General features: G+C 36.3%; 1 protein-coding gene across 1 annotated transcript in view; it reads right to left on the bottom strand.

Moving 5' to 3' along the window:
• The window catches only part of DCDC1 (doublecortin domain containing 1), a 451,490-nt gene that overhangs the window by 7,376 nt on the left and 417,311 nt on the right, over positions 1-26,803 (bottom strand). The window contains exons 27-35 of the mRNA XM_063095688.1: positions 24,377-24,470; positions 21,943-22,113; positions 19,550-19,735; positions 17,886-18,089; positions 16,407-16,608; positions 12,486-12,638; positions 11,666-11,767; positions 6,459-6,595; positions 5,032-5,211 (exon numbers count right to left, since the gene is read on the bottom strand). Coding sequence (XP_062951758.1) covers positions 5,032-5,211; positions 6,459-6,595; positions 11,666-11,767; positions 12,486-12,638; positions 16,407-16,608; positions 17,886-18,089; positions 19,550-19,735; positions 21,943-22,113; positions 24,377-24,470 — 1,429 coding nt within the window. The remainder of the gene's footprint in view (positions 1-5,031; positions 5,212-6,458; positions 6,596-11,665; positions 11,768-12,485; positions 12,639-16,406; positions 16,609-17,885; positions 18,090-19,549; positions 19,736-21,942; positions 22,114-24,376; positions 24,471-26,803) is intronic.

Below are 26,803 nucleotides of genomic sequence, written 5' to 3' on the forward strand. Positions count from 1 at the left end.
ATTTATTTGAGGGAAATGATCAGAAAATAAATATAAAATTTGTAAACCAATATGCTCATTGTAGCATTGTTCATAATAGCAAAAAAATTAAAAACAACCTAATTGGCAAATAATAGAAAATTGGATGAATAAATTATTATTTGCAAAAGTGAGACTGCAGTAGATTCATATGGTTTTCTTTTGAGATTTTTCTAAATTCTTCATAACAATAGTCACTATCTTAGTCGCTCAGGTTGCCAAAACATATACCACACACTGGGTGGCTTAAACAACAGAAATTTATTTCTCACAGTTCTGGAGACTATGAAGTCCAAGATCAAGGTGTCAGCTGATTCAGTTCCTAGTGATGGCTCTCTTCCTAGTTTGTAGATGGTCACCTTCTTGATATGTCCTCACATTACAGAAAGGAAAAGAGATCTCTCTCTTTCTTTTCTTATAAAATCACCAAATCTATCAAATTAAGGCCCCATCCTTATAACCTCATTTCACCTTAGTTACTTTACCTCCTAAAAGCCCTGTCTCCAAATATAGTAACATTGGGTTTCAGGGCTTCAACATATAAATTTGGGGGAACAAAATTCAGTCCATAGCCATTTTTTTTTTCTGCCTCAAGGCAACCAAAGGGTTTGTATGGTAGCTGAGTTTCTATCTGGGCTAGGAGCAGTGGGGGGCTGTCCCAGAAATATATAGGGATAGGTATCTGGGAGAAACTTGCATGGTCTGAAAAGACTGCAAAAAGAGGTAATTCTTACATATTTTCTTACTTTACAACTAAAATGTCACTATTCCATAGAGATCATATTTTCCATTTATAATCATAAAAATGAATATAATTTAATAAAAGCACATGCTAAAGGCAAAATATGAATTGTCTATTGTTATTTCACTTGGTTGTTACTAAGACCCATTTACATGAGAGAAAGTCAATGAACTTAGAAAAAATCTTTTTAAAATAAATTTGAAAATAAGGCATTTTCAGTACAATTAGGTTCTAAAATATCCAGTCAGCTTATGATCTTTAAAGAAATTCTTAATTCTCAGTTTCCCAAATGAATGTAAATTTACTCAAGTATCTTCTTTAAAGTAGGTAATATAAATTAATGTTTGTAATTTTTGCAATAACAAAAGTTCCTGATAGAAGAACAATTTTCTATGAGTAATTCCTCACCCACAATCTATTTTGTGAGTTTAGTTTTCATAGATCAGGGCATGAGGTACTTGCCTATCCACATCAAAAGGACCTGTTTCTCATTCTTCAGATTCTACTCATGCATTCAGAACTGTTCCTAGGCTGAGAAAGAACATATTGATTTTGATATTCTGTGTAGAATCAACAAAATGTCTCACAGGGATGGGAGGAGACAAATGCTTCAGGACCACAGGAGGGGCTCAGGTGATCATAAATCAGAGAAAGATGTCGGTCCTGAAGAAAGAGCCACTAACCCTGGAGGGAGAGCTGCCTCGGTGCATTGATGACGGATGAGCCGACACCAGTTGGAGATGAGAGTAGCTCTAGCAATGCTCAAAGAATGGGTGGGAAGAATGTGGTTAAATCATCCAGAATAGCCACAGCAGTGAAAGCAGTGGGGAGAGAGTCTGCATTGGATGGGTTTCAAATACTATCTGGGGGGTTCATTATAGAAGGTCGAGTGAAGCACTTTGAAATGGTTTCTGTTGCTCATTCTTCCAGTAAAAGTACCAACCATTGAAACTCAGCTTCTTAGTCAGATTCCCCCAGCGAAATCTAAACCCTACCCTTCCCGCCGCCTATTTGTTCCACACACAGACCATTCTCCAGAAGTACTCAGGCCTGACAGCGTGAAAGGATACAATTCAACTGATCACAAAGAATCTCACGCAGGCCCCTAGAGACAAATCTACAGCATGGAAAAAGGAGAGATTAGAAAGAATTTTTTTTTTTTAAAGAAAGAAATAATATGCTAAATGTTTTCTAGACATTCTCTAAGTATCTTTCTACACATCAAGGCCACATTAATCTCCCCAAAACATTGCTTTCACCATGCCATTTCTTTATTCAGAGGCAAGTAAGTAGTGATTCAAGCACTTTAATCTGGGATAGGGTCATGAACTGAATTGTGTCCTCTCAAAATTAGGGGTGAAGCCCTAACACCCGCTGCGACTGTATTCAAAGACGGGGCCTTCCAGGGAGTAATTATGGTTAGTTGAGGTTGTAAGGGTGGGACCCTGATCCAGTACGACTGGTTTCTTTGTAGGGAGAGGAAGAGACAACAGAACTACTTCTCTCTCTGAGTGCAGGCACAGGAAAAGCTATTGAAGGACACAGTGAGAAGGCGGCCATCAGCAAACTAGAAAGAGAGGCCTCACCACAGCTCTGCTGGCACCTTGATCTTGGACATTCAGCCTCCAGAACTGTAAAAATATGAATTTCTGTTGTTTAAGCCTCCTGGCAGCCTGAGAAGACTAATACATACAGTACATAGGATTTACCGTATATTTTTAAACCACCTCTCCAGTCATATCTATTTGTCCCTACTTTTCAGTCCAAGCATCGTCTATTTAATACGCCTTATGAATTCTAGCCCTCATATCTCTGTGTGTGATGCCCCCCATCTTTGTTCATGCTTTTTCTGCCATAGATGTTGACTGTTACCCATTTTTCAAGTTCCATCAGAGGTCCTTGTCCCTCATCCCAGATAGGCATAGTGCTCCCCTCCTCTGAACTCCTACTGAATTTTTCCTGCATGCACTACTAATTTGACCTTTATCACATTCTGTTAGTACTTCTCTAAGAGGAATGCGAGCTTCCTTAGGATATAAGTTTTTCTTACACAGAAAACCTGCATTCAACATTTAAAAATATAGAACACATGGAAAAACACACAGGAAAGAAAAATAAAGGTCTCCCATAATATGTCTGTCCAAAAATACAATAGAATCCTTCCAGTCTTTTTTCTATAGGTGTGCCTCTATGTGTATAGACTGTACAGGTGTATAGACAACATACAGGCAAACCTAACTCCACCTGCTTTATTTTATGCTTCTTTTACTTAGTACATCTCAAACATCTCTACTGTCATTATTCTTTCTAAAAGTTTATTTTAATTGAGTTACAATATTCCATCCTATGAACTATAATTCACTGAAATAATTCTCTATTGATGAGTTTTTAAATTATTTCTAATCTAGCTCGGTTATAAATAGCCCTGTGATAAATATTCTTAACAAACAATCTTTGCATAAGTTAATGAAAATATCCTTGGGATAAAGTTCCAGAAGTGGATTTTCCTATGATATGTATAGCCAAATTGTTCTCCCAAAGAGCTGTACTTCCATCAACATGACAGTGTCCGTTTCTCTACATGCTCAAATAAACCTTGGGTATATTTTCAAAAGCTTTCCCAATTTGAAATATTAATTTAAAGAGATCATAGACAATGTCTTACTTTATTCCTCCTATTGCTACCACCACTATTAATGTCAACCCATCTATTACACAGCACTGTTAAGTTTACAAAAATCTTTTCACAGACATAAATTACAATAATACTTCACAGTATCTAATCAATTACAATAATACTTCACAGTATCTAGCACAGTGCCTTTCATATGTAAAGTCCACAAAAAATTATATGATCATGGAATAATAGTTACGGAGTGCCTATTATATGCTACAGTGTGAGTCACATAAATGAAAAAGTCATCCCCAAACTAAGTATTTTAAATATATGCGATCTTTGTAAAAGTTATTGCCAATTTTTGCTATCCTAAATATGGTAGGCTGTCTTTTCCCCATCGTCCCTGCTCTACCCTTTATCTATCTTTAAATCACTGCATATTCTCACTAATTTATTGGTTCTAGTTGCAATGGTTAAGTGTATTTTAAGACTTAGCATCTACAGCATGAACTCTGTAATTTTTTAAGAAACCAGCAAGAAAGAAATATTTCAGCATTGTTCAGCCTTTTCTAGAAAGTTCTTTTCTGAAAAAGTTTTCATTCTCTTTTTTAAAAAATCACTTTCATTTTTATCCCTGGGTATGTGAAGTTCCTTGATGTGTATTCCTAGTTTTGAGTATACATTTTCTGAATTTTTATCTCTTATTTCTCAAGTACTGCAAATTGGTTTTCAACTTCTGAGATCCGGTTGCTTTCACCCTTTTGTTCAAAGTCCCTATCAAAGAGGAGTGGTCTCCCTGACACCTTGAACTGGACCAGTCTTCAGGGGCAGAACTCATCCGAGGTGCCCTTCATCAGCCACCATGAGCTTCTCTAGGCCAGTCCATCTCACCGTCTTGCCTCTCCAATCCCCCTTTCCAATCTCTCATCTTTATGTGACTTTCTCTTGTCCCAGAAAAATTTATAAAAGCATTTCACAAAATAAAGAAGACAAACTAATATTTAAGATATCATTGCAACAGATAAGACTTTTTTAAAAGACATTCAAAGTCCATTTATTATATGGCTAAGGTTTTCATTTAAAGATTAGGACAAAATGTCAAATTTTAGAATTATATTTCTGAAATTACAAACAATAAATGAACTGCGACTCATCTTTTCCTTAGTCAATGTGTTAACTTTAGAAAGTGGAAATTCTGCCATTTCTAGAACTCTGGGTAGTAGGAAGGTGGTAGGCTTTCTCTAATGAGTACTGTTGTTTTTCTTACATAGAACATCTCTAGCGAATAATTCATGATGGGGGAAATCACTTTTTTGTGAACTGAATTTAAAATGGATGAGGAAAATTATTTTAAATTATTTTAAAGTTTAGATTTTACTCTTTGGCTAGAGTGGGTTTAATTGGCATTGCTCTTTGCTAGTTGAGTCATATTCAGATTCATACATGTGTCAGACAGTGTTGGACTTCACATTTTCATACATACAGCTCATTTAATTATCGGATAAACCTTACAAGAAAAGTGTTGTTCCCATTTAACAGATGAGAAAATGAGAGTCAGAGAAGTAAAGTAATTTACCTGACCTAACAATCTAGAAATGTGAGAGCTGGAATTTGAACCCAGGCCAATGAAACACTCCTTTCCCACTAGATTTACCTCTGAAATAGTTTTGCCCCAGGCGTAAGTGCCATCTTCAGGTCTGCCTCCATTTAGGTAAATCCATACCCGTTTTGTATTGGGTTGCTTATAGAGGCTGCTCTGCTGGACTGCTATATGTTTAGTTGCAACTGGAGAATTTCTTTTGGATTGCAGTTCTTGAACTTCAGAAAGGTGTGCCTGTCAAGAAAAGCCCAGAGAATGCCATGCTTAGAGAACTGCCTATTTAGTGTCTATAAAGAATGTGATGAAAGCCAGAAATATCTTGTAATAATAAATTATGCTGAAAATTTTTTAGGAAGTAATTATTAAGTGCATTAGCCTCTTCTGTCACTGACTCTTCAGTAAATTCCTCCTGCTTCAATGAAACACTAAAGACAATAACAATCATTAGAGTAATAATGATAAGGTACTCATTTTGGCAAAGCACTTAACTTTCATTTATTATTTGGAGAAATGAAGAAAGATGTGTTTCTAGACTTTTGTATGGTGTTTCTCCCGCTGAAATATTTCTCTGCTTCTAACAGATGAGTTTTTCATTATAATCACGTCATTTCCTTTAATCAAGAAACCCTAAAGAGAGTATACATGAGTGTTGTTTAAGTCCCTACTTGCTGTCTTTTAAAATACAGCAGCCACCCTTATACTTTGCCAGATCCCTGCCAGACAGCTTTTTAATCCTACTTCAAGCATATTCTAGCTCAGTGCTTTGCATTCATTCCCTGGTCAGTGATTTATCCTTCTTAGCTTGGCAAAAAAATCATATTTCTAGCTATGTCAATTTCTTTTTTCTAGTAACCTTCACTTGGGAACATGGCTAAGATTTAGACTGAACACATTTCATGCATTTAGAAACCCTATTAAATAGGAACATATCATTTTGATGAAAAACTTCACAAAGCAAAAAGTTTTCCCCAATCTCTATCCCCAGTCCTCTCTCAACAGCTGACCTTTATCTTTTCCACTTTTTTATGTCTGGCAATCCTGACTGATTAACCAATTGGACTGAAACCACTTTTTGAATTCCTCACTTCTGAATGTCCCCATTGCAATTAGTATTTTGCTTCTTGCTCTTTTTACATATTGAGACATACCCTTAGGAGTGATGAGCAATGAAGCCATACGGCTCAACTTGACTACACTTACTATAATTACCTTTGTACATATCCACTGGGCCTTTTTCTCTTCTTTGCTAAGGTCATAATTTCTGGTCTTCATTCAAACAAAACAGACTTTCATATGAGCTGGCTGTCTTTTAGATAGCTACTCTCCAAATGCCAATTCAATGCTTGGCATATGCTTATGTGGTCATAACTGATCAGATGCTTAGACTATATTAATAGCATAATTTTAAAATTCAATATTGTACTTTTAAATGCTTATAAAAGAGGCAGAGTCTTTAATGTCTGGAGTCCTTAATAACATACCTCTGTATGTCTTATAAGTTCCATGAGTTTAATTTCCTCTTGAGTCTGCTCAGTCCAGCCTCCTTCAACCACCACCGGCTGCACAGGGCTTTTGGTGGCAACCATGGTGGCTGGCTGACATGCTGCTACTCGCCGCCCTGGGGAAACAAGTTGCCAGAAATTTTGTTTCTGATGATAGACTTGCAGATTTCAAATAAATTGGTTTGGTTTTCTATGCATAAATCAGTCCACACAGGAGTATAGGATAAAATACTAAATATATCATAAAAGCAAAGATGCCTAAGGTAATAATATCTAACAATACCTCTTCATATGGGAGCTTGAGGCTTTAAATAGCCTGGATACGCATATTTACTCTACAGATGGAAAGGAAAGATAACATGCTGACTTCTACTGGCCCCAGCCTCGCATCCACGATGTGGTTCAGCAGTAATTTAGTCAAATAGAATTCATGACCTTATATAGTCCCCATCATCTCTTCTAGTCTTGGAACATATGTTTTGTTCTCTTCACTAATAATAAGTCTTCTCCCAACAATTAGCTTAGCAGGCTGGGGATTAAGTATTTCTAAAGTAATATTAACCCAAGAGACAGGAGCCTTTTTTTTCTATCTAATAATACCCTACAAGCACGATTAGTTTCTGACACCTCTGCTGTGCTCTTTATGCCGTTAAGAAGCTGTAGTAAGAGAAAATATTTATTGGAGTACTGTATTCTAAAGAATCGCAGGCATAATTTAATAAGTGTAGTGATTCCAAGTGATGCATTTTTTCTTTTCTTTTCTTTTTTTTTTTGTCCTTTCCGTGACCGGCACTCGGCCAGTCCTATATAGGATCCGAACCTGTGGTGGGAGCGTCGCAGCGCTCCCAGCGCCGCACTCTACCAAGTGCGCCACGGGCTCGGCCCAAAAATGTTTTTTTTTTTTTTTTTTGTCGTTTTTTTGTGACCGGCACTCAGCCAGTGAGTGCACCGGTCAGTCCTATATAGGATCCGAACCCGCGGCGGGAGTGTCGCCGCGCTGCCAGCGGAGCACTCTACCAAGTGCGCCAGGGGCTCGGCCCCCAAGTGATGCATTTTTTCAACTGGACCACTTAAAATCATTATAAAAAAAAGTTTAAGAAGTCACACTTACAAAGATGTTTTCTTCTTCTGAGTTGAAGCTATACTCAGCACTGAGCTTCATACTGAACTCTAAACTTCTTAAGTGAAAATAGAGTTTTCTCTTGTATATTCCTTCAGAAACCTATATTGAGCACCAGCCATAGTTCAGGCATGGTGCTGGAAGATGCAAACTTAGACATGATCAAGAGTGACGCCTTGCCTCAAGTTTGGGGAGGAAGGCAAATATCAAGAAAATGATTACCCCATTAGCTGATTCCAATTGTGCATGCACCAGGGAAGTGCAGGGTCTGTGAGAGCAAGTAACAGGAGTTGCTGACCTAGTCTGAGATGTCAGAAAGGCTTCTTTGAGACCATAACACTCAGGTTGATAAAATAATAGAACTAGTAAAACAAAGTCAAGTCTCAATTTTGCTGCCAAGATACTCAATGTGCAGATTATCAGACTATGGCTGCAAACAAAACTCTGAAAATAATTCCATGTTTGCAGAAGATAAACCATTCGTGCTCTTGTGGCTCAAGTTTATGGAAATAGATCCAACAATAAAAATAAGGGGCAGTGATGACTTTTCAGGGAAACAAATGTAACTAATAAGCACTCGTCTGCAATTTATGGATATGGAGGGAACATAATTGAATCAATCAGCCAGTGAGTTACAGTGACAATTAGGTAACATGCTTTGGAAAAGACCACAGCGGTACCTCACAAGTACATAATACAAATTTACACTAAACCTAGTTTTTACCCAACTCTATTCATAAGGCGCAGATAGCATTGATTTACGACACATTAATTTTTATGAATAATATTTCAACAAATATTTTATTTTAATGCGTTTTGAACACTAAATTTTTATTCAACTAAAGATGGTTCAGCAATAATTTATCATTTACACTGTTGAGGGCCAAGGATTGAATATAGGAAACAGGAAAAAACATTACGCATTATTTGTTGTCAACTTGTGTATTTGCAATATAATTTTCATGAAGCTAAATAATGTCATCACAAAAGGTTTTAGTTTGAGAAAACATTTTCATAATAAACTATTATTTATGTAGGTAAGAATAAGATAAATTGAATCCAAGCAAAAATGTATTGAAAAAATTACTTTTTATTTTCTAATTACATCTTTCCTTATTTCCTATTTTATTTCACATGAGATCAGGGGATAGAAATGACAATAGCTAACTATTAATGGAAAATGCCTCTTTCCTACTTCTAATGTTTCATTTCAAGTGGATGGAGCCCCACTGATACTGCAAATGATTGAAAATTAGGGGAAAAAAGCTGAGGATTCTTGGTCCGTTTTCATCATTTTTTTTTTTCTCTTAGAAGCTAGAGAACATGAGTGCTTTGCTGATCTTTCATGCTATAAGTCCTGGACAGCTCTTCCCATGCTCTTCCCTAATTGTCAGGACCACCCTTGTTCAGTATCACGTGTGTCTGGAAGGATAAGTCCACCCAATTTGGGGTTTTGATTAGTGTATCCATTTAGCTCTCACACTAAATTAAATGTTCCAGCATTACCTTTGTATCTAATAAAGGTAATACTTGGGCCTGATCTGCTCTTTCTGAGTTTTATTTTTCAGTTTTAAGACCACAAATGGGAAAATGAGCTGCCTTCTCAAGAACCCCAATGTCAATATTTATTTTGTATTTGTTATGTGCTAACCATGTAGTAAATATTTGACGTTTGTAACTAAATTATAAAAACCCTACAAAGTAATTACTACCATTATGATTAACATTAGCAATGATTGTGTTTACAAATGACATGTAAAATCAGGTTAGCACAGTGTTTTGTACATAGTATATGCTCAATAAACACTTGTTACATTTACCAATGGCTACAATAATATGAAGTAATTGATTTACATATATTTTTATCTCCTCTTTTATCCAATCATCAAGAAGCTCACAATCTTATTATAAGTGCAGTTAACTGAGCTAAGTCTTGTTATTTAGCCTCATAATCTCAAAAGCTAGAAAAAGGCTTTCCTCAGAGTAAATATTTTCTAAGCATGTGTTGAATTTATATTTCATAGCAGAAAACATACCAGTTTGTCAGAGACAAGATGTATCCTAGCACTAAATTTTAAGAGAAACTACTTCAATGGATCCCTCCATAGTGGACATTCATGAACCAAATACAGACTGTTTTCAACAGTAATATTGAAGATGATGCCAAATACACTTTAAATGCATTTCTAATACCCAATTGTAAAGAAAGCCGAAGACTTGACATAAAATCAAAGTAAAGGCAGCTCCACCAGCTGCTATTTTCAGTATGTTGTTTTCCATTGATTTAACTTGATACAGGAATACAGCTTACAAAACTCACTGGAGTGAATGGCTAAATTCTACTCAGTTTTTAATTCAACCATTCTACAACTATTTAGAGAACAAATTAGAAGGGTATAGAATTTCTAATCTAATATAGGAGAGACAGTCACATGAACAAATAATTATAATAATGTGATGAGGACTGTCAGAGGGGAAGTTCAGGGTGTGATGAACCACATTATCCCAGACTTGGAATGTTGAGAAAGGCTTCTGGGAATAAGTAACAAGCAAGCTTAAAAATATATAGAATGAGTAGGAGCAATCCAAAAGGACAGGAGAGGGAAAACTTTGAGGCACAGCGAACTGAATTGTGCCAAAAGCTCAGGTAAGAAAGCACATGGTATGTCTGGGGGACTAAAAGAAAGTTCAAATGGATGAAGTGTAGTGGTCAAGGAGAAAGAGAAACATACAGAGAATGAGGTCATAAAGGGCCATATTAAGTAGTTTCACCACTGTCCTAAAGATAATAGGGAGCCTTGAAAGGTTTTATACCCAGAGTACCATAATACCCTTGCATTTTTGCATGATCACCTCAACTCCAGAATGTCACCATTATTCATAGAACAGAAATTACTGTCAAGACTAGAAGCAGGGGCACCAGTTAGAAAACTGCTCCAGTAATCCAAGGAATAGATGATGGTAGCTTAAATTTGGAGAATGACAGTGGGGACTAAGAGGATTAGAATTCATTTGAGATAACAGATTGAAAGGAACGAAACTTACTGAACACTTGCTTGGGGAGGGTGAGAGAGAGGCAGATGACAGGAATGACAGGTTTCTGAGACGTAACACCTGGGCAGATGGTGGTAGAAACCGCTACTAAAGGAAACAAAAGAGGCACTGATGCAGGAGTGATAGGGTAGCTTTAGTTTTGGACATATCTGTGGGACATTCAAGTGAAAATATCTAGAGGTAGGAGTAGTAGAGGTTAGTAGTAACAGATGCTTTTCACTTACACCCAACCATTCTTTTGGTAAGAACAGGATAACAGCCATTTCAGACCAGAGTTCTGTATAGTGGGACAGGTAGAACCAGTTGTGCTGTTTATAGAAGCAAGATCCATATGCTTTTGATGCAAGACATCGCGCATACTCAGGATCCAAAATTCTGCTATGGCAATTACAGAGCTTGAAATGCATTCCTTCCTACACTAAAGTCCATAGTACATTATTTCTCCCCAAAGAACTATCTGTATCTCAAGTTCTGGGAATAGCATAAGGTTAGGAATTTAAGATTCTGTGACAAAGAGAGCAGAAAAAGAGGACAAAAATGCCAATTGATCACTTTGACTATGAATAGCATATCTTATGCTGCATTAAAAGGAGGAATCCTTTTGAGATACTGACATTGAACTTTGAAGATTCTCACTCAGATTATATTAAAAAAAAAAATCTTTCCCAGCAATACCTACAGAATGACAGCAAGTTTTGTTAAAAGACTAATTCCAAAGCCTATAAAATATCAGTTCAAGAATTATTCGACCCAGACACTTCCTAATTTTTTTAATGCATATATAAATCATGTGGTATTCATTTTCATTTAAAATTTTCAAATATAAAATTAGCACTAAAAAGATGATACATTATCAGGTTTTAGATTTTGCTCAAGTGGACTTATGTAACACAATATTTATGTAGTATTCATTGGTTAAACACCTGGTATTTAACAGTAGAAAACAACTATCAGCAAATTGAGGTTACATTTTGAATTAAACAAGGTTATGCTTGGTTTAGTTCACACTCACCTTTTAACTGTCTCATTTTGTGTTTCATGGTATCTAGATCAGCCAAAATTTTGTCCTTTTTTAGCCAGTTCTGTTTCTCTAGTTTTTCTGCTTTCTGCAAAGCTATAATAAAAATACATGATATTTTATCTTGCATTCTTTTATCAACAGTAATTTATCATGCACACCAATAACTTATAAAGAACTTTCTGCTCCAAGAAATAGATTCAATTAGAAACAAGTAATTAAAAGGTAAGGGTCATTAAAAGAAACCTCATTTGAAAGATGACGAGGCTGAAGGCATTTCTTTATGAAATGGAGGGAGAAAAAAAGAGAACAGTGCTATTTTATTATATAGATTTACCATATGCAATAGCCATATTTCATTTTCTACTTCCACAAACTATTTGGAGGTGATGAAAGCCTGGCTTGGAATCATTCATTTTTTAAACATCCACCTACTGCCTAAAGGGTGCAATTCTTAAAAATGAAAATGTGCAGACAGGTCGTCCTCAGTGTGAATTAAACTCATTTGTTATTTTCTAATGTATACCATTATTCTCAGTCTTATAGACCAAGGACCTCTTTGTCAATTAAATTAGAGATTTTTCCATGCAGAATACTCCATCCCTCAGTAAGAAAAAACAGGCAATTGTGCAAATATGGAAGCATGGCTATCCTTGTGCACATATTAATTGATGAACTTGCTGTTCTTTGCATAAATGTGATGTTATTATGTTGACATTATACACATTTAATTCATTTGCTTATGACGACATAAAATTCATTTCTGTCTCCCTTCATATTCTTGCTTGAAAGAAAGTGAAAACAAAAAACTTACCATTTGGAGATAGAAATGGTTCACCACAAGATACCCACACAGCGGTAGGTTTTCTGAGGATAGGGGTGAGTAAAGAGTTTTCTATACCATCCAAACTATCAGATGTCACAGACTTTGGAACTAATTTGTTTTTCACTTTCATTCTCAGGTTTTCTGGGAAACAAATGACATATTTACCATTGATCAATGAATAATAAATAGATTTGCATTCCAAATTCAATTGTTTATTCAAAATATTTCATCTTTTATTAATAACTTAATTTAAGTATGTGATTCCAACACCAGTGGCCAATACATAAATTTGGTCAAAAACTTCATATGCAACCAAAGAATTTAAACTACTGTGATTGCAAATATATGTTTTAATTCCTTCCTTACACATCACCTAGTTCTGAAAAAAATTGAAGTGGGTGACCAAAATGCCTACTCTCAAATAGGAAGAACAAAGAGATAAGAAAACGAAGTAAAGGGGAAAAGGAGTATAGGAATAGACTAAATCCTCAGTGTCCTCATATTTTAAATGGATGATAATATCGATCTCATTCTGCTGTTGGAAAGATTAAAAGAAAAAAGTGAAGTGCTTAAAAGAAATAGTGTTTGGCTTATTTACTTTGGCAAGCATCCAATAAATGCTAGATATTATGTTTATTATTAAATGGAAATAAATACCACTCCCTTTTTATTTGCTAGAGATAAAGCACAATTTGGGCTCTGAGCATCCTAGTGGCCAAAACATAGAGAAAAACACAATTTCCAGATTCATATGGCTCACATCTAGAAGTAGATTCCTCAAAAGATGAACTTTCCCTTTTCCTAAGATCTGAGAGAAATTCATTTGAGTGTCCTCATGTAAAGATTATTCGTGATATAGCTAATAGTATCCTGTAATAGAAATTAGCATATAAGGAGAACTTACTACGTGCTGGGCATCTTACTAAGACCTTTACATACACTGTTTCATGTGATTCTCAAAACAACATTCTGAGGTTATGTCCTATTACCATTCTTCTTTTACAGATAAGGTGACTGAACTTTAGTGACACAGCTGGGTGGCAGCAGAGCCAGGATTAGAATCCAGGCCAAGGCCATCTCTCTCCAGAGCCTATGCTCTTAACCACTGGCTGCATAGTAAGCAGTATGCTGAATTCTGACTGACAGCTGCTTCTTTAAAGTTCCTCAATACAAATTTATCGCATACACTAAACCACAATTCCATAAAAGGGGCATCCCGCTAATGGCCCTGCATGATTCAAGTATAACTTTTGGAATATGGGGGGAAGGGATGGTATCAAAAGAATATCCTTTGATAGTCCTGCATGAATAACATTACTTCCAACCAAGTTTTAAATAAGAATTTGAAAGGAGAGTGTTTGAAATTATAATCTTACAGAACCCAGAGATCAGACATTCTATATGCCAGATAGAGGCAGAACTATATGCTTTAGTGATCAGCTAGGCATTAAATGTTCACATAATTATTTTTTAAAACTCATTAGAAAACAAAACAAATAATAGCCCATACACAATAATGATAACTAATATTCATTGAATGTTTGGTAAACATCAACCAGGAACTGTTCTAAATTGTACATTCTTATGAATATATATTCATATATATGAGGATCAAATGAATATATTCAATATAGATATTAAATACATATATTCAAGTGAATGTATATTTTCCTGTGGTTTGAATGCATGCCCTCCAAAATTCAAGCATTGAAACTTAATGACCAATCTAATGGCATTAAGACATGGGGCCTTTAAGAGGTGATCAGGACATGAGGGTCCTTCCCCTTGTGAATGGGACTAAGGCCTTTATAAAAGAGGCTTTACACAGTGTTTGACTCTCTTGTCCTTCCACCTTCCTCCATGTGAGGACACAATGTTCTTCCCCTCTGGAGGATGCAGCCCTCACCAGACAAGTGAACCTGCCAGCACCTTGATCTTGGACTTCCCAGCCTCCAGAACTGTGAGAAACAAATTTCTGTTCTTTATAAATTACCCAGTCTGGAGTATTCTGTTATAGCAGCACAAAACAGGCTAAGACAATATTCAATTGAATATATACATATATATGTGTGTGTATGTATACACACACACACAGTTAGTTCTCCATATCAGCAAGTTTCACATCTGCCAATTCAACCAATCACAGATCAAAAAAATAATAATAATAACAATACAACAATTACAAAAACATAAAAATAGAGTATAACAACTATTTACATAGCATTTACATTGTATTGGGTATTATAAGTAATGTAGACATGATTAAAAGTATTTGGAAGGATGTGCATAGGGCACCACTTTATATAAGAGACTTGAGAACCCATGGATTTTGGTATCTATGGGAGGTCTGGAACCAATCCCCCATGGATACCAAGGGACAACTATACACACACACACACACACACACACACACACACACACACACACACACACACACACAGTCATACTATATGCGCCACCTAACAATGTTTCCATCAGCAATGGCCAGTGGTCGGAGCAATAGGCTATACCATGTAGCCTTGGTGTGTAGTAGGCTATACCATCTAGATTTGTGTAAATACATTCTATGATGTTCACACAATGACAAAATTGCCTGATAACACATTCCTCAGAACATATCCCTGTTGTTAAGTAACATATAATTATGTGTGTGTGTGTGTGTGTGTGTGTGTGTATTTATATATGTTCACTTAGTCCTCATAAAAACTCCATGAAGTGACTACTGTTATCCTCATTTTACAAATGAGGAAATTGAGGTACAGAATGGTTATACGACTATTCAAGGTTATTCAACTAGCAAGTGACAAAGCCAGGATTTGAACCCTGGTATTCTGGCTCCAAAACCCAAGTTCTTAACCTCTAAACCATTCTTCTCAATACCATAATAATGGAAAACCTCATACTGGGAAAATCCCACTGAATCACAACTAGCAAGATTTGCTTTCATTTACCAAATTCTTGTTTGGGACACAGTCCCTGCCTTCAAGTTGTAAATAGTCTAATGAGAAACCATAAAAATGTAAGCAGATAATTACAGTGGCATGGTTTGAACGTGTCCCCCAAAAGTTCATGTGTTGGAAACTTAACTGCCAGTATAATAATATTAAGAGGTGGCACCTTTAAGAGGTGATTGGGTCATGAGACTGGAGCCCTCATGAATGGATTAATGCCATTATTGCAGGAGTGAGTTAGTTCTTGAAGGCTGGTTGCTGTAAAAGTGAGCTCTGCTCACACTTGCAGTCTCTTTCATGCACTAACTTGCCTTTCTGCTTTCCGGCCACGTTATGACTCAATACGAAAGCCTTTGCCAGAAGCTTCCACTTGGACTTTCCAGCCTCCAGAATTATGAGTCAAATAAACTTCCTTTCTTTATAAATTACCCAGTCTCAAATATTTTGCTATAGCAACAGAAAATGAAGTAGGACAAGGGGTATTGAATGTAGCTTCTGGAAATTTATAGAAGCAGTGGAGATGGGCGGGGCAAAGAAGGAGATTTGAAAGGCAGAAGTAAAGAGAAGACACCTTGTCTTCTTCTATTAGAAAGAGATGCCCTGATCTAATCCCAATTTCTTAAGTAGTCTCCATTTGGTTTGGGTTCTGAGTTTGAGAACAAAAGATGCTTATGATTCATAAAGCAACTAAACTATCAAACATTTTTAATTAATTATATGAAATTTACTTACTTTTTCTGTGCTGAAATCAAAATTTACATTACTTTTTTATTTTTCTTGTTATTTTGTAACATAAGAATAACATGAGAATCTCACTGATACTCTTGAAATCATTTACGAAAGTAGCTTCCTGTGATTTTGAAATTCTAGAAGGGGTGACTGAGTTAAAGAATCACATTTAACTTTTTCATGATCAGACATGCATAGAATGAGCTGATTTCTACAGGATATAGCCAACCTTCCATGCTTTTAGTAGTTATCTCTTCTGTTCCAGCAGAAGCTGCATCTTTCTTTTGTTTCGCAGAGTCGTTCCGGATAAAGGATTCATCTACAGCCCATAAAACCAAATCACGCAAGGTAAGGATTGTGGTTCCGTCTTTGGTATATAATTTGGAGGCTGCTCTGGCAAGCCCAAGTTGTTTCGTGCATTCTGTAAGAAGCTAGATAACACAGCTGTAAGGAACTGACACGAAATAGTGATAACATTGGGAATAATCATGAAGAGCTTGTCATTTGAGAAATCTGAGAAAATAATTTGAAAACATAGATAGCTGAATAACTACTGATCTTGACCTTTAGTCAGAGACAATTTTTTTATATTAGATTGTCCTACCTAATCTAACATTAGTCCATTCCAGCTGTAAAAATTTCCAGCACCAAAAATCTAACACAGCAGCTGATGTATGTTAATACATCCTAGCATCAGAGTAGTTTCTAAGAAATGTTCTACCTAGAAATCCACTTTCAATTTTGTTGCTTTATAAGGTACAAAAGTGTTGTAATACTTCATATTGATGAACTGCCTTAAAATAAATGAATAGTTAACTTTCAAACCGAGAACTGACGTGTTTTATTACTTCCATTTTGCAGATGGGAAAATAGTCTAAAAAGGTTAATAATTTTGCCCAAGACCTTAAAAGCCAGCTGTGAATCTTAAAGTCACTAACTTCTGTTAGTGACTTTAACTAAATTCCATTTGTTAGTGACTTTAACCAAATTCCATTTGTTAGTGACTTCAAACTAATTCCATTTGTTTTCAACCAAAAAGGCAAGTGAATGGATGTGTGTGTATATTTGCAAAGAAGTCTGCTGGATAACTCCATATCATATTTAACATAACTTACAAAATATGTTGTTAAAAATATTGGCCAGAACGTATAGACAAGATAATCATCAAGCAATGAAAAGAAAAGGCTGGGTTTGGGCTTCTGGGGTCTCATCCTACCCTCTAACTATGGAGAGCAACCTTCAAGACAGACCCTCCTAACATAACCCTCGCATCTCCAATCTGGAAAGGAAATGGAAACCCTATCAACAACTAAGCACTCAGATGCACCAGATTATAAATGAGGTGACATCTCTTAGATTATTCAGATGACATACAACTTGAAGCTGGCATGGCAAGACAGAAAAAGGCATTCTGTCTATCATGAGAATGAAGAAAACCTGGTAAGTTTGTTTTCTCCATTCTTTTATATCTTTGCTCTGGAGCCAGTCTAAAAGCCATATTCTGGTTTCTCATTTTTCTAAGTCTATGTCCAAAGAAATACAATAAAAAAGAATGTCTTTAAGAAGACAGAGATTGTGATCTTATCAGCTTAAATTGGTGATTCTGGCCAGGGATATTTATCCCTCAATTCCACTTTTTCTTGTCAGAAGAATCACCATCATCATTACTTCTGAGGACACAAGCAGCACTGAAGTGAGAGCCACTTACCATGGGGAATGTTCTGGCCACAATTAACTTCCCATTATGATATCCATCCCCATTTCTGTATGCAATTATTTTCACTGCCTTCTGGTGCGTAGTTACCATACCACTGTGAGGTGCAGCTTGTGTACAGGTCTTCATCCGTAAAGACAGTAGGCGTTCTTTGTAATAACTTAGAGTTTTTTCAGCCTCATAAGACGATAAATCAGCCTGATTTAAAATAATAATAATAATAATAATAATAATAATAATAATAATAATTGTACATTTACTCCAAGTTTTTTCTTTTAGTTTTGTTATTTTGATATACTTCAGTCTCTTAATTTTAAAAATGTGTGTGTGTGCATGTGTGGGCATCTAAATTTTGCAGTGCGTGCTTCACGTACTATAGATATTGAATGCTGTAATGAGAAGGACATTGGTTCAGAATTCCTCAGTTCTCTTTCCAACTCTGTCACTAGTTACTCGGTGAATTTAGGCATCTGGTTTGTGTTTCTGGTCTTCTTTTGTTTTGGGTGGTTTTTTGTTGTTGTTGTTTGTGTTGTTTTGTTTTGTTGGTTTTCTCCTGTGACAGGAAATGGGGAAGAAGAATGCCAGGGCCAGAGAGAGCCAGGGGTTGAAGAAACGGGCCACTAACATTACAGACCTTCTCTTAGTTTTTAACTTTAGAATGACGCCATCCCATGGTGGAAGATGTTGATGAGTGGGGAAGGAGATGAGTGCAGCCTTAACTACTTGGTAATGAGGGTGAGGAACATCACTCTTCAGCTTTCCCTTTTCATCCCTACCTAGGATGCTTTCCGGAGGGAAAAGCTCTGTCTGAGATATTCTAACATTGGGGACTCTTTCCAATTAGCCCCTCACAACGTCCTTAAAACTATCCCACTATCTCTAAAGCAAAGCCAAGTGCCTTCAGGCCTCCCAGAAGACTGACTTCCTTTCTCCTTCAGAGTTATTATTTCAGTTGATGATTTTCGTAATCTGTTGCTACCCTAATGTGACCCCCCGCCCAATGTCAGGAAAAGGGGAGAGAGTAGGTGACCTGGGAATGGGATGGACTAGCCCTGAAGGGTACACCAGTTTTGGAAGGTTCCCCACCTTTTAGGAATCTCTTCTTTCTATTCAGATCTATAAGTTCTCTTAGTTCTTTTCACTTCTAAACTTGAAGGGGAGCATTTTTTAAATGGTGCCATTTTAAAGAGTATTTTTCTCCATGAGCTCTAACTAGTAGTAGACATGGATGTGTGAACTCAGGCACACAACCCAAATAGTCATTAACAACATGTCAAATTCCCCCTGAAATGTTTCATACAAGCAAAAAGGAGTTTTACCCTGTGGATACAGGCAAAAAAGCTGCTCCACTAAGTAAAGATTAGCAGTTACTTTCTCACCTAAAAGCAACACGGGGTACAGTGAAAGGTGTCAGTAGATGATTAAAGCTCCAGAAGTGCCCAATTAACTTTAAAGGGTGTATCGAACTATTAACAGACAATGTATTTTAAATTACATTGGGGAAAAAGAAATCAATGCAGGTAGAATGGTAAAGTTGCATCTGAGGAAGATGAATTGGATGAGTGGAGATGAACTTGAGTGGAAGGCAGATAATGAGTGCATCAAAGTGTCCAAACCGTTACCGCACGTGCATTAGCAGAGCTCAGATCATTACACACCTCGGCCACACTGATGATCTTGAAAGGCCCTCGTGAGAAGGGCTTCTGGGTCTTGAAGCCAGAAGCACAGAGGAATGGAACCCCTGGAAGCAACTGTTTCAGTCCCTTCTCTGCTCTCATGGATCGTCCACAAGCCAAGCACAGCATCATTTTTCTTTTTCCACCAGGTGAGAGATAATAGTATCCCTAAAATGGGAGGCAATGATGCTTTTACAAAGGTGCATCTATTATGATAGCATTTCTGTAGAACCTTTTACAATATAAATAAAGTACTTTTCTCATCTCCAAATGCTAAATTTTAAACCTCAACATAAATGTATTATTTTTCTCCCTAATAACTATATTTTTTAAAAAGTACTTTCAGACTCTGTAATGACAATTCAACACCAATGAACATAACATGTGTCCAGACCATTGTTTCTTGGAGAAATGGTCAGTTCCAAATTTGGGGCAAGATATATACAAGATAAGAAAGAGATATCTTGTGCCCAGAAAGAAAATAAGCCATCCCAGAGTGAAGGAATCATGTCAAAAAGGCACAGGAACCAACACGAAGGTCCACACTGGCCCTAAGTGGGACAATTTGAAAGTAACAAAAAGAATGACAATGGAAACACTTTGAATATGTTTGAATTTGTAAAATCCCATGAGTTCATAATGATGCTAACAATATAAGTAAAAACAAACAAACAATAAAGAACCCAAGCCAATGAAAACAAAACCAAAACTTACTGGAGACCGTTGGAAGCAAATTAGCACCAATTTATAACTCTTAAAATAGGCTGTTAGAAAGTGTGGCAGGTTATATGCAATGATGGACAAAATAAAACCGTCCCATCCTTATGCGCATGCCCTTTTGAAATGAGACTTTTGCTACTCCTCCAGTCAAGTATAGTTTCTTTCTTCTTTCTCCATTCCTTGAATCTGGGCAAGGCCATGTGACTTTCTTTGACCAATGTATCATCAGCAAATGTGATGCGAGCAGATGTGTAAGAAGTGCTTGCACACTAGATCTTGTTCTCTTTTGGCTACAACTGAAACCCTGAGACCACAATGTGAACAACTTGAGCTAGTCTGCTTGAGAAGCCATGTGGTTGGAGAACCAACACCCCAACTAACAGCTTGCCAACCACCAGACACGGGAAGGAGGCTGTCTTTGACCAACCAGTCCCCATAGAACCACCAAACTACTGAAGAACCACCAATGACCACAGCCACATAAGTGACCCTGGGCAAGACCAGCAGAACTTCCCAGCTGAGCCCAGTCCAAATTGCTGGCCCACAAAGCAAAACATGATTGTTGGTTTAAGCCACTGAGTTTTTAGCTTGTTTGTTACACTGCAATAGATAAGTGAGAGGGATAGAAAGAATTAAGCATCTTTCCTACTTTCCCCTACAAATCATACCTTTGGGTAGTCAAATAACTACTTGATGAAGTACATTTCTTCTTATATTAAAAGTTTGGCTAATAAATGTAGGAGAAAACTATAGAATTAGACAAAATTGAGCCTTTCGAAAGAAAAGGGTGACATTAGATAAAAAGTCATTGAGGAATTTTTAAATATGAAATCAGGTTGTCATCACCTGAACCCTCTGATAACTATTATCACTGAAAATGGAAAATCCAGACATTGCTCATGTACATGAAAAATGCAAAAAACCTGAAAATTCTGGCCAAAAAAATGTTAAACATAAATCTAGTTACAATTCTAGTGCTCAGTTTCATTTACAGGAATTATGGGGGTTAGAGAGACAAGTCAAAGGATGTCACAAGGAAGCAGACAAACAAATCCAAATAAGTGGCATTCTATATGACAGTGGACCTAGATTATGCAAACAAATGTCACCTGGGGACCTTATTTGAATCTTGAATAAAACCAACAAATCATAAAAAGAATTTTTAGGACAACCTGGGAAATTTGATTAAGAATAGGGTATTAAATAGCCAAAGAATTATTGTTAATTTTGTTAGTTGTGATAACGGCATTATGATTATGTCAGAAGATGTTCAAAATTTTTCAAGTGTGTGCTTAATTTAGAGGTAAAATGATATACTGTCTGAGGTTGGCAAATGTGGCGAAATATTGAAAATAGTTGAACTCAAATGATAGGTAAATGAAGATTCATTCTACTAGTCTCTCTACTTTGGAATATGTATGCAATTTTCCATAATAAAATTTTAAAGTACATTCAGATAGGTTATTTAATTTGTTTTGTTCCTTACAATTTTCCTTCATTCTTTCCTAATCAGAATCACAGAGTTACATTATTTCATTAAAAAATTAGTGTCCTACTTGTATGAACATAAGGTTTTCTAGAAAAAAAAATTCTTGCTTTTTTAAAGTACCACTTTTTACCCTATTTCTCTTTTATCTTTGGAAGGAACCACTTACTGGTTGATCAATGTTTTCTTCTTTAATCACAGACGATGTACAAACACCAGCATAATTTGCGGATGTGATTTCCTTATCCAGGGAAGAGCTATAAAAAGCCATAAATGCTTTCATATTTTCTATGTAACGCCACTTTTGATTGGCAGTTCCATTGTTGTATGGCTTATATTTCTGAAAAAAGAGACAAAATGTAGTGTCAAATAACAGGTGAGTTTATGAGATGATTATAGCAGCCATCTTTTTCACTGTATAAATCCAGAAAGTGTAGATAATTACTCATAGCCCCCCCATACAGTGATAACTGCTATGGATATTTTGGTGATTATATACACAATCTTTTTTAAATTTATAAATATGTACTCTTTAACTTACAAAAATAGAATCATAAAATACATACAATCTGGTGATTGCATTATTTTTTTCTTATTTAAAAATATTCCATGAGCCTTTTTCTAACATCTTTTAAGGATGAATATCATTTCATCTTAGGGATATTTTATTTTACTAATCTCCAATAGTTAAATATATAGGTTGTTTCTCAAAATTTTCCTATAATAAACAAAACAGCAATGAACAATAGGAGAGTATTTCAAAAGGTTTGTGGAAAAATAAAATGAAAAGAATATGAATCTTTCTATGAACTTTTTGAAGACCCCTCAAAGTGTAAATCCATGATAATTTCTTCAAGACAAATTTCTAGGAGTAGAGTTGTTAATATAATATGATCATTTTAAAAGATTATGATGTATTACATCAAAATGCTTCCTAGAGAGATTCGTTTACTTTACACTCCACCAGCTGTATATGAAACAACCCATTTTCCTCACACTCTTGCCAGAAAATAGGCAATACCCCCCAAAACACCAATTTAATAAATGAAAAACAGTACCTCGCTGATATCTGACTTCTTATTTCACTGACTAACGAGGAGGCTTATTTTTTTTAAGTAAGTACATTCAGTTAAATATGTAATAGAAACAATTATTCTAATTATAAAACTTGGATCAAGTATAAGTAAAGAAATAGTTTTAATTTAACAGAACTTAAACTAAAGTACTAGATTGGTTCTAACTAAACATATTACAATATCTCAAGGAGCTTTATAATTAATAACACCTACTTTACCAAAAGAGATTAATAGTAAAAAAGTAAATAAATAAGTCTCAAGAATTGATTAAATGGTCAGACAATAAAGCCTCTCTCAGAGATCTGAAAAACCAAAGACTGTATTTCCAAGAAACAGGAAAGGGTCTAGTAGCATTAACCTAACGTGCCTCATTTTTATTATTTTACATAAAGTTTAATATTTTCTCACAAGCTGATTGCTTCAATAAATAAAAATGAAACATCAGTAAAGAAAAAATCTTGAAAGGTAATCGAAATTACCTTAGGATCAAATTTATTTCTTATAAAATGGAAACCTTAGGGGAAAACATCCATATCTATAATTTTATGAAACTGATGAAGATACTAAATTTGTGTCTGTATGAGGTTTTATCTCACTGTGGTCTGTGCCAAAGAGGCATCTTACAGAGAAGAATGTAATGTTATATATACTGTGTCTCCCAGAATAAATTTTTAGTCCATATTTATCATCAGGATTGAAGACTTAATTAGGCTTTGATATTTGTCCAGCTTGCTATGTCCCAGTTTTGGATTCAGGGGCTGCAAGTTGCCCTGTTGCTATTAAAAACACAATAAAATGTTTCCTGAAGACAAAAGTAGAAAATACTATGGACAATACAGAAAGGAAATGCAGATGAGGAACACTCCTAAACTTTCTCTCTTCTTAGCAAACAAAAACATAAATTCATTTAGGAGTGTTTTTAGTTGTAAGTAAGGAAGAATGACAGGCAAACATGAAGAAAGAACTTCCTAGGTCTTTGTCCAAAACTCAAATAAAGCGGGACTTCACTGGAGTCTCCAAAAATTGTTTAGCTGCTATAAGCATTTACAAAAGTGTATTAAACATGTATTTCAAATGGTGGCTCAGTAGAATTAACAATGATGACCTCAATGTCCCCCAGGAAAACCTCCCTAACCAGGTTCTCTCCCTTCGGTTGCCAGATGAGGGGGGCCTTGCCTATGGTCCCAATGATTGAATTTAGGTGTATCTAACAGCGATTCACCTGACTCCACCCACCACTGAGACTGTAAACTCTGGGAATGCTGTTGGGACTATTTCTGCTTGCCATTACATTTGATTTCAGTAACTAGCATAGTGCCCAACATGCAGCAAGCCCACAATCACCATCTGTTGGGTTTAACTAAATTAAGAGGTACATGAACATTTTCAATTTGAAATCTAGGCAGACTATCATAAATATTTCACCAATGACAGCTATTTTTTTCTCCCCACAAGGAAGCATAAAGTTTTACTTAAATTTAATTAAAGGGCCATCCATAATAACTCTTTAGTTTATACATATCTTACCTGAACAATAACTGGATAGCCACAGACTTCATCTCTAGCCCTGGTCATAGACACGGCCAGTACAAAGTCTGGGTTACTCGCCAGGTGAAAGGTCCTTGGAAAAACAGGATTAGTCACATTACAAAGAAGCATGACCAGATTAGATCTCCCTCTGTGTCACTTATCAATGTGTTGCCTCTCAGCTTCAAACATGTTCTGTGACAGTGGATGTGACTACTTTAAGTGTTTCTCCCGTATGGTAAGAGTGATATTAAGCTTTCTCAGTAGAGAGTGCTGGAAGAACATGCCAGGAAGAATGGGATCTCCTGCTCTTCCTGGCTGCTGCACGGGGCCTGACGATGGGAATGAGGATATCCAGTGATGCTGCGCACGAACCACCTGCCAAGAATGCATGATACCTCAGCACCCTCTCAGCCCTGGCCTGCCTGGTGATCGCCTGCTCTCTGCCCCTTCAACATGAACACCACGGGCTTCAGGGTCCCTGCTGTCCTAGCACCCCTATTTCCTTTTATGCCGGTGTGCCCAGCAACCAGTTGCACCCCCACATATGTTGCAGAGGGTTGCTTCCTGCTTGCCCAGCAACCACAGACCAGCTCTGTCTGGCCAGGCACAGCAGCAAAACTTCTCTGCCATCCAGTGGGCTGGAACTGTACCTTTTCCAATAAGGTCTGAACCCCAGCCTTGGGGAGGGCCCCCAATTCCAAGTTTGCCCTTTCTTGGGTACCCTCCCTCAGCCCTAGTATAAATACATACACATATATATTTACACTCTAGTTACTACCTGGGCAAAATATGGAGAATAAAAAGACGTGGTTAACATAAATGAAATCCTCTACAGGTTTCTGCTACAGAGTGTAACCCTTCGTACTCCAGGCCTCACCAGGTTATCAGAACAAATAGGTTTCAATATCCAAAACAATACTATATATATAATAATTTCTTATCATAGTTTCATAACTCACTACATTCATCTTCCCCTGTTTAAACCACTGTGTGGTTTCTATCTCCAGATGATACCCAGACTGATACACCCTCCTTGCCCATTTTGCTATTACAAGAGGCAGTGAAAGTGATTAAGTGGATTCTGGAGCCACACTGCCTGGGTTTGAATCCTGGGTCCACATCTCAGCTAACTGCATGGATTTTCTTAACAAGTCTACCTCAGTTTCCTCATCTGTAAAATGGGATAATGGAGCAAAATATGGGAATTAGAAGAGATAATGCATAGAAAATTGTATAGTACATAACATTTAATATTAGCCACTATTAGTAATGGCTGTGATGTATTATAGCTTTTCCTGAAAGTATTTTTTTCCAAAGGACCTTTCCCTAAAAGCCCAAGATATATGTTGGATGTTTTTAAGTGATCTTAAGTAAAGTCTGCTTCACTGAAAAAACAAAATGAAAGTTATTGAGCTGAAACCTTCAAATTATTTTCCTTGCATCACTTAAAAGCAAAAATAAACCAAACATTCAAGGCTCTTATCTGTAAAGAAAAGTCAATTCTTTACTTTTGCTAGCACAGTTACATTACAGACCAGCAGTAGCTTTCCTGCTGTGGAAATATAACTCCTGAATGTAAAATTTAATGATGTGGGAGTGCAGAGAAGGGGAGAAAGTGGGAGGGGATCTGTCATAAAAATAATGTATTTTTCCTTTCAAGACTTAAAAAATTCCAGATATCTAATTCAAATTCCTGAACATAAAATAATGTATCTTCATTGTAAAGAATTTACAAAGTACTAGAAAATATGGTAAAAATTATAACAGAATTTTAAAAATCATTCGTACTACTATTACAAGATAATCACTATTAATCTTACAATGTATTTCCTCCTTCTATTGTTAGTTAACGAAGTACCATTTTAAACCCAAGGTGGATATCTGATTTTATGAAATATATTTTTAGAATTGATCAAGACTGTACCATGAAAGAACTGGTACTCTATATTGTTCATCTCTGTGGCCCCAGCATGTTGTGTCATTTGCATCTTGTATTTTTACTGGCATTCAATAATAGTATTCAAATAAATGAAAGATTGTATATTTCCTGCAACGACCTACTGAGGTGCCAAGACCAGCTGTCTGGCTATCTCTATGCTTTCGATGCCTAGAATGATGTAGCGACTTCTCCCACGCTTTGTTGTGCCACGCTCAGCCATTAAACTGCTGCTTTTTCTTTTCCTTTTTGAACAGTATTGTTGACTGGTACTTGCTCATAATGGAAAAGTGCTTACATTCTGCAGAAAGCTTGAGCTTATAGACTTCTACATATAGTCCCCTATGTGCCAAACAGCAAGGTAGGAATTTCCTCTGCATCTTAGCAATATCCAGCATGATACCGCTGCCTCTTCCATTAACCCATGGAACGAATGCATACAAGTCACTTCATCTCCCTGACCCTCAGTTCACCTTGTTTCTTCATCA

Source organism: Cynocephalus volans, chromosome 4 (genome assembly GCF_027409185.1).
Source record: "Cynocephalus volans isolate mCynVol1 chromosome 4, mCynVol1.pri, whole genome shotgun sequence".
In the NCBI taxonomy this organism is placed as follows: domain Eukaryota; kingdom Metazoa; phylum Chordata; class Mammalia; order Dermoptera; family Cynocephalidae; genus Cynocephalus; species Cynocephalus volans.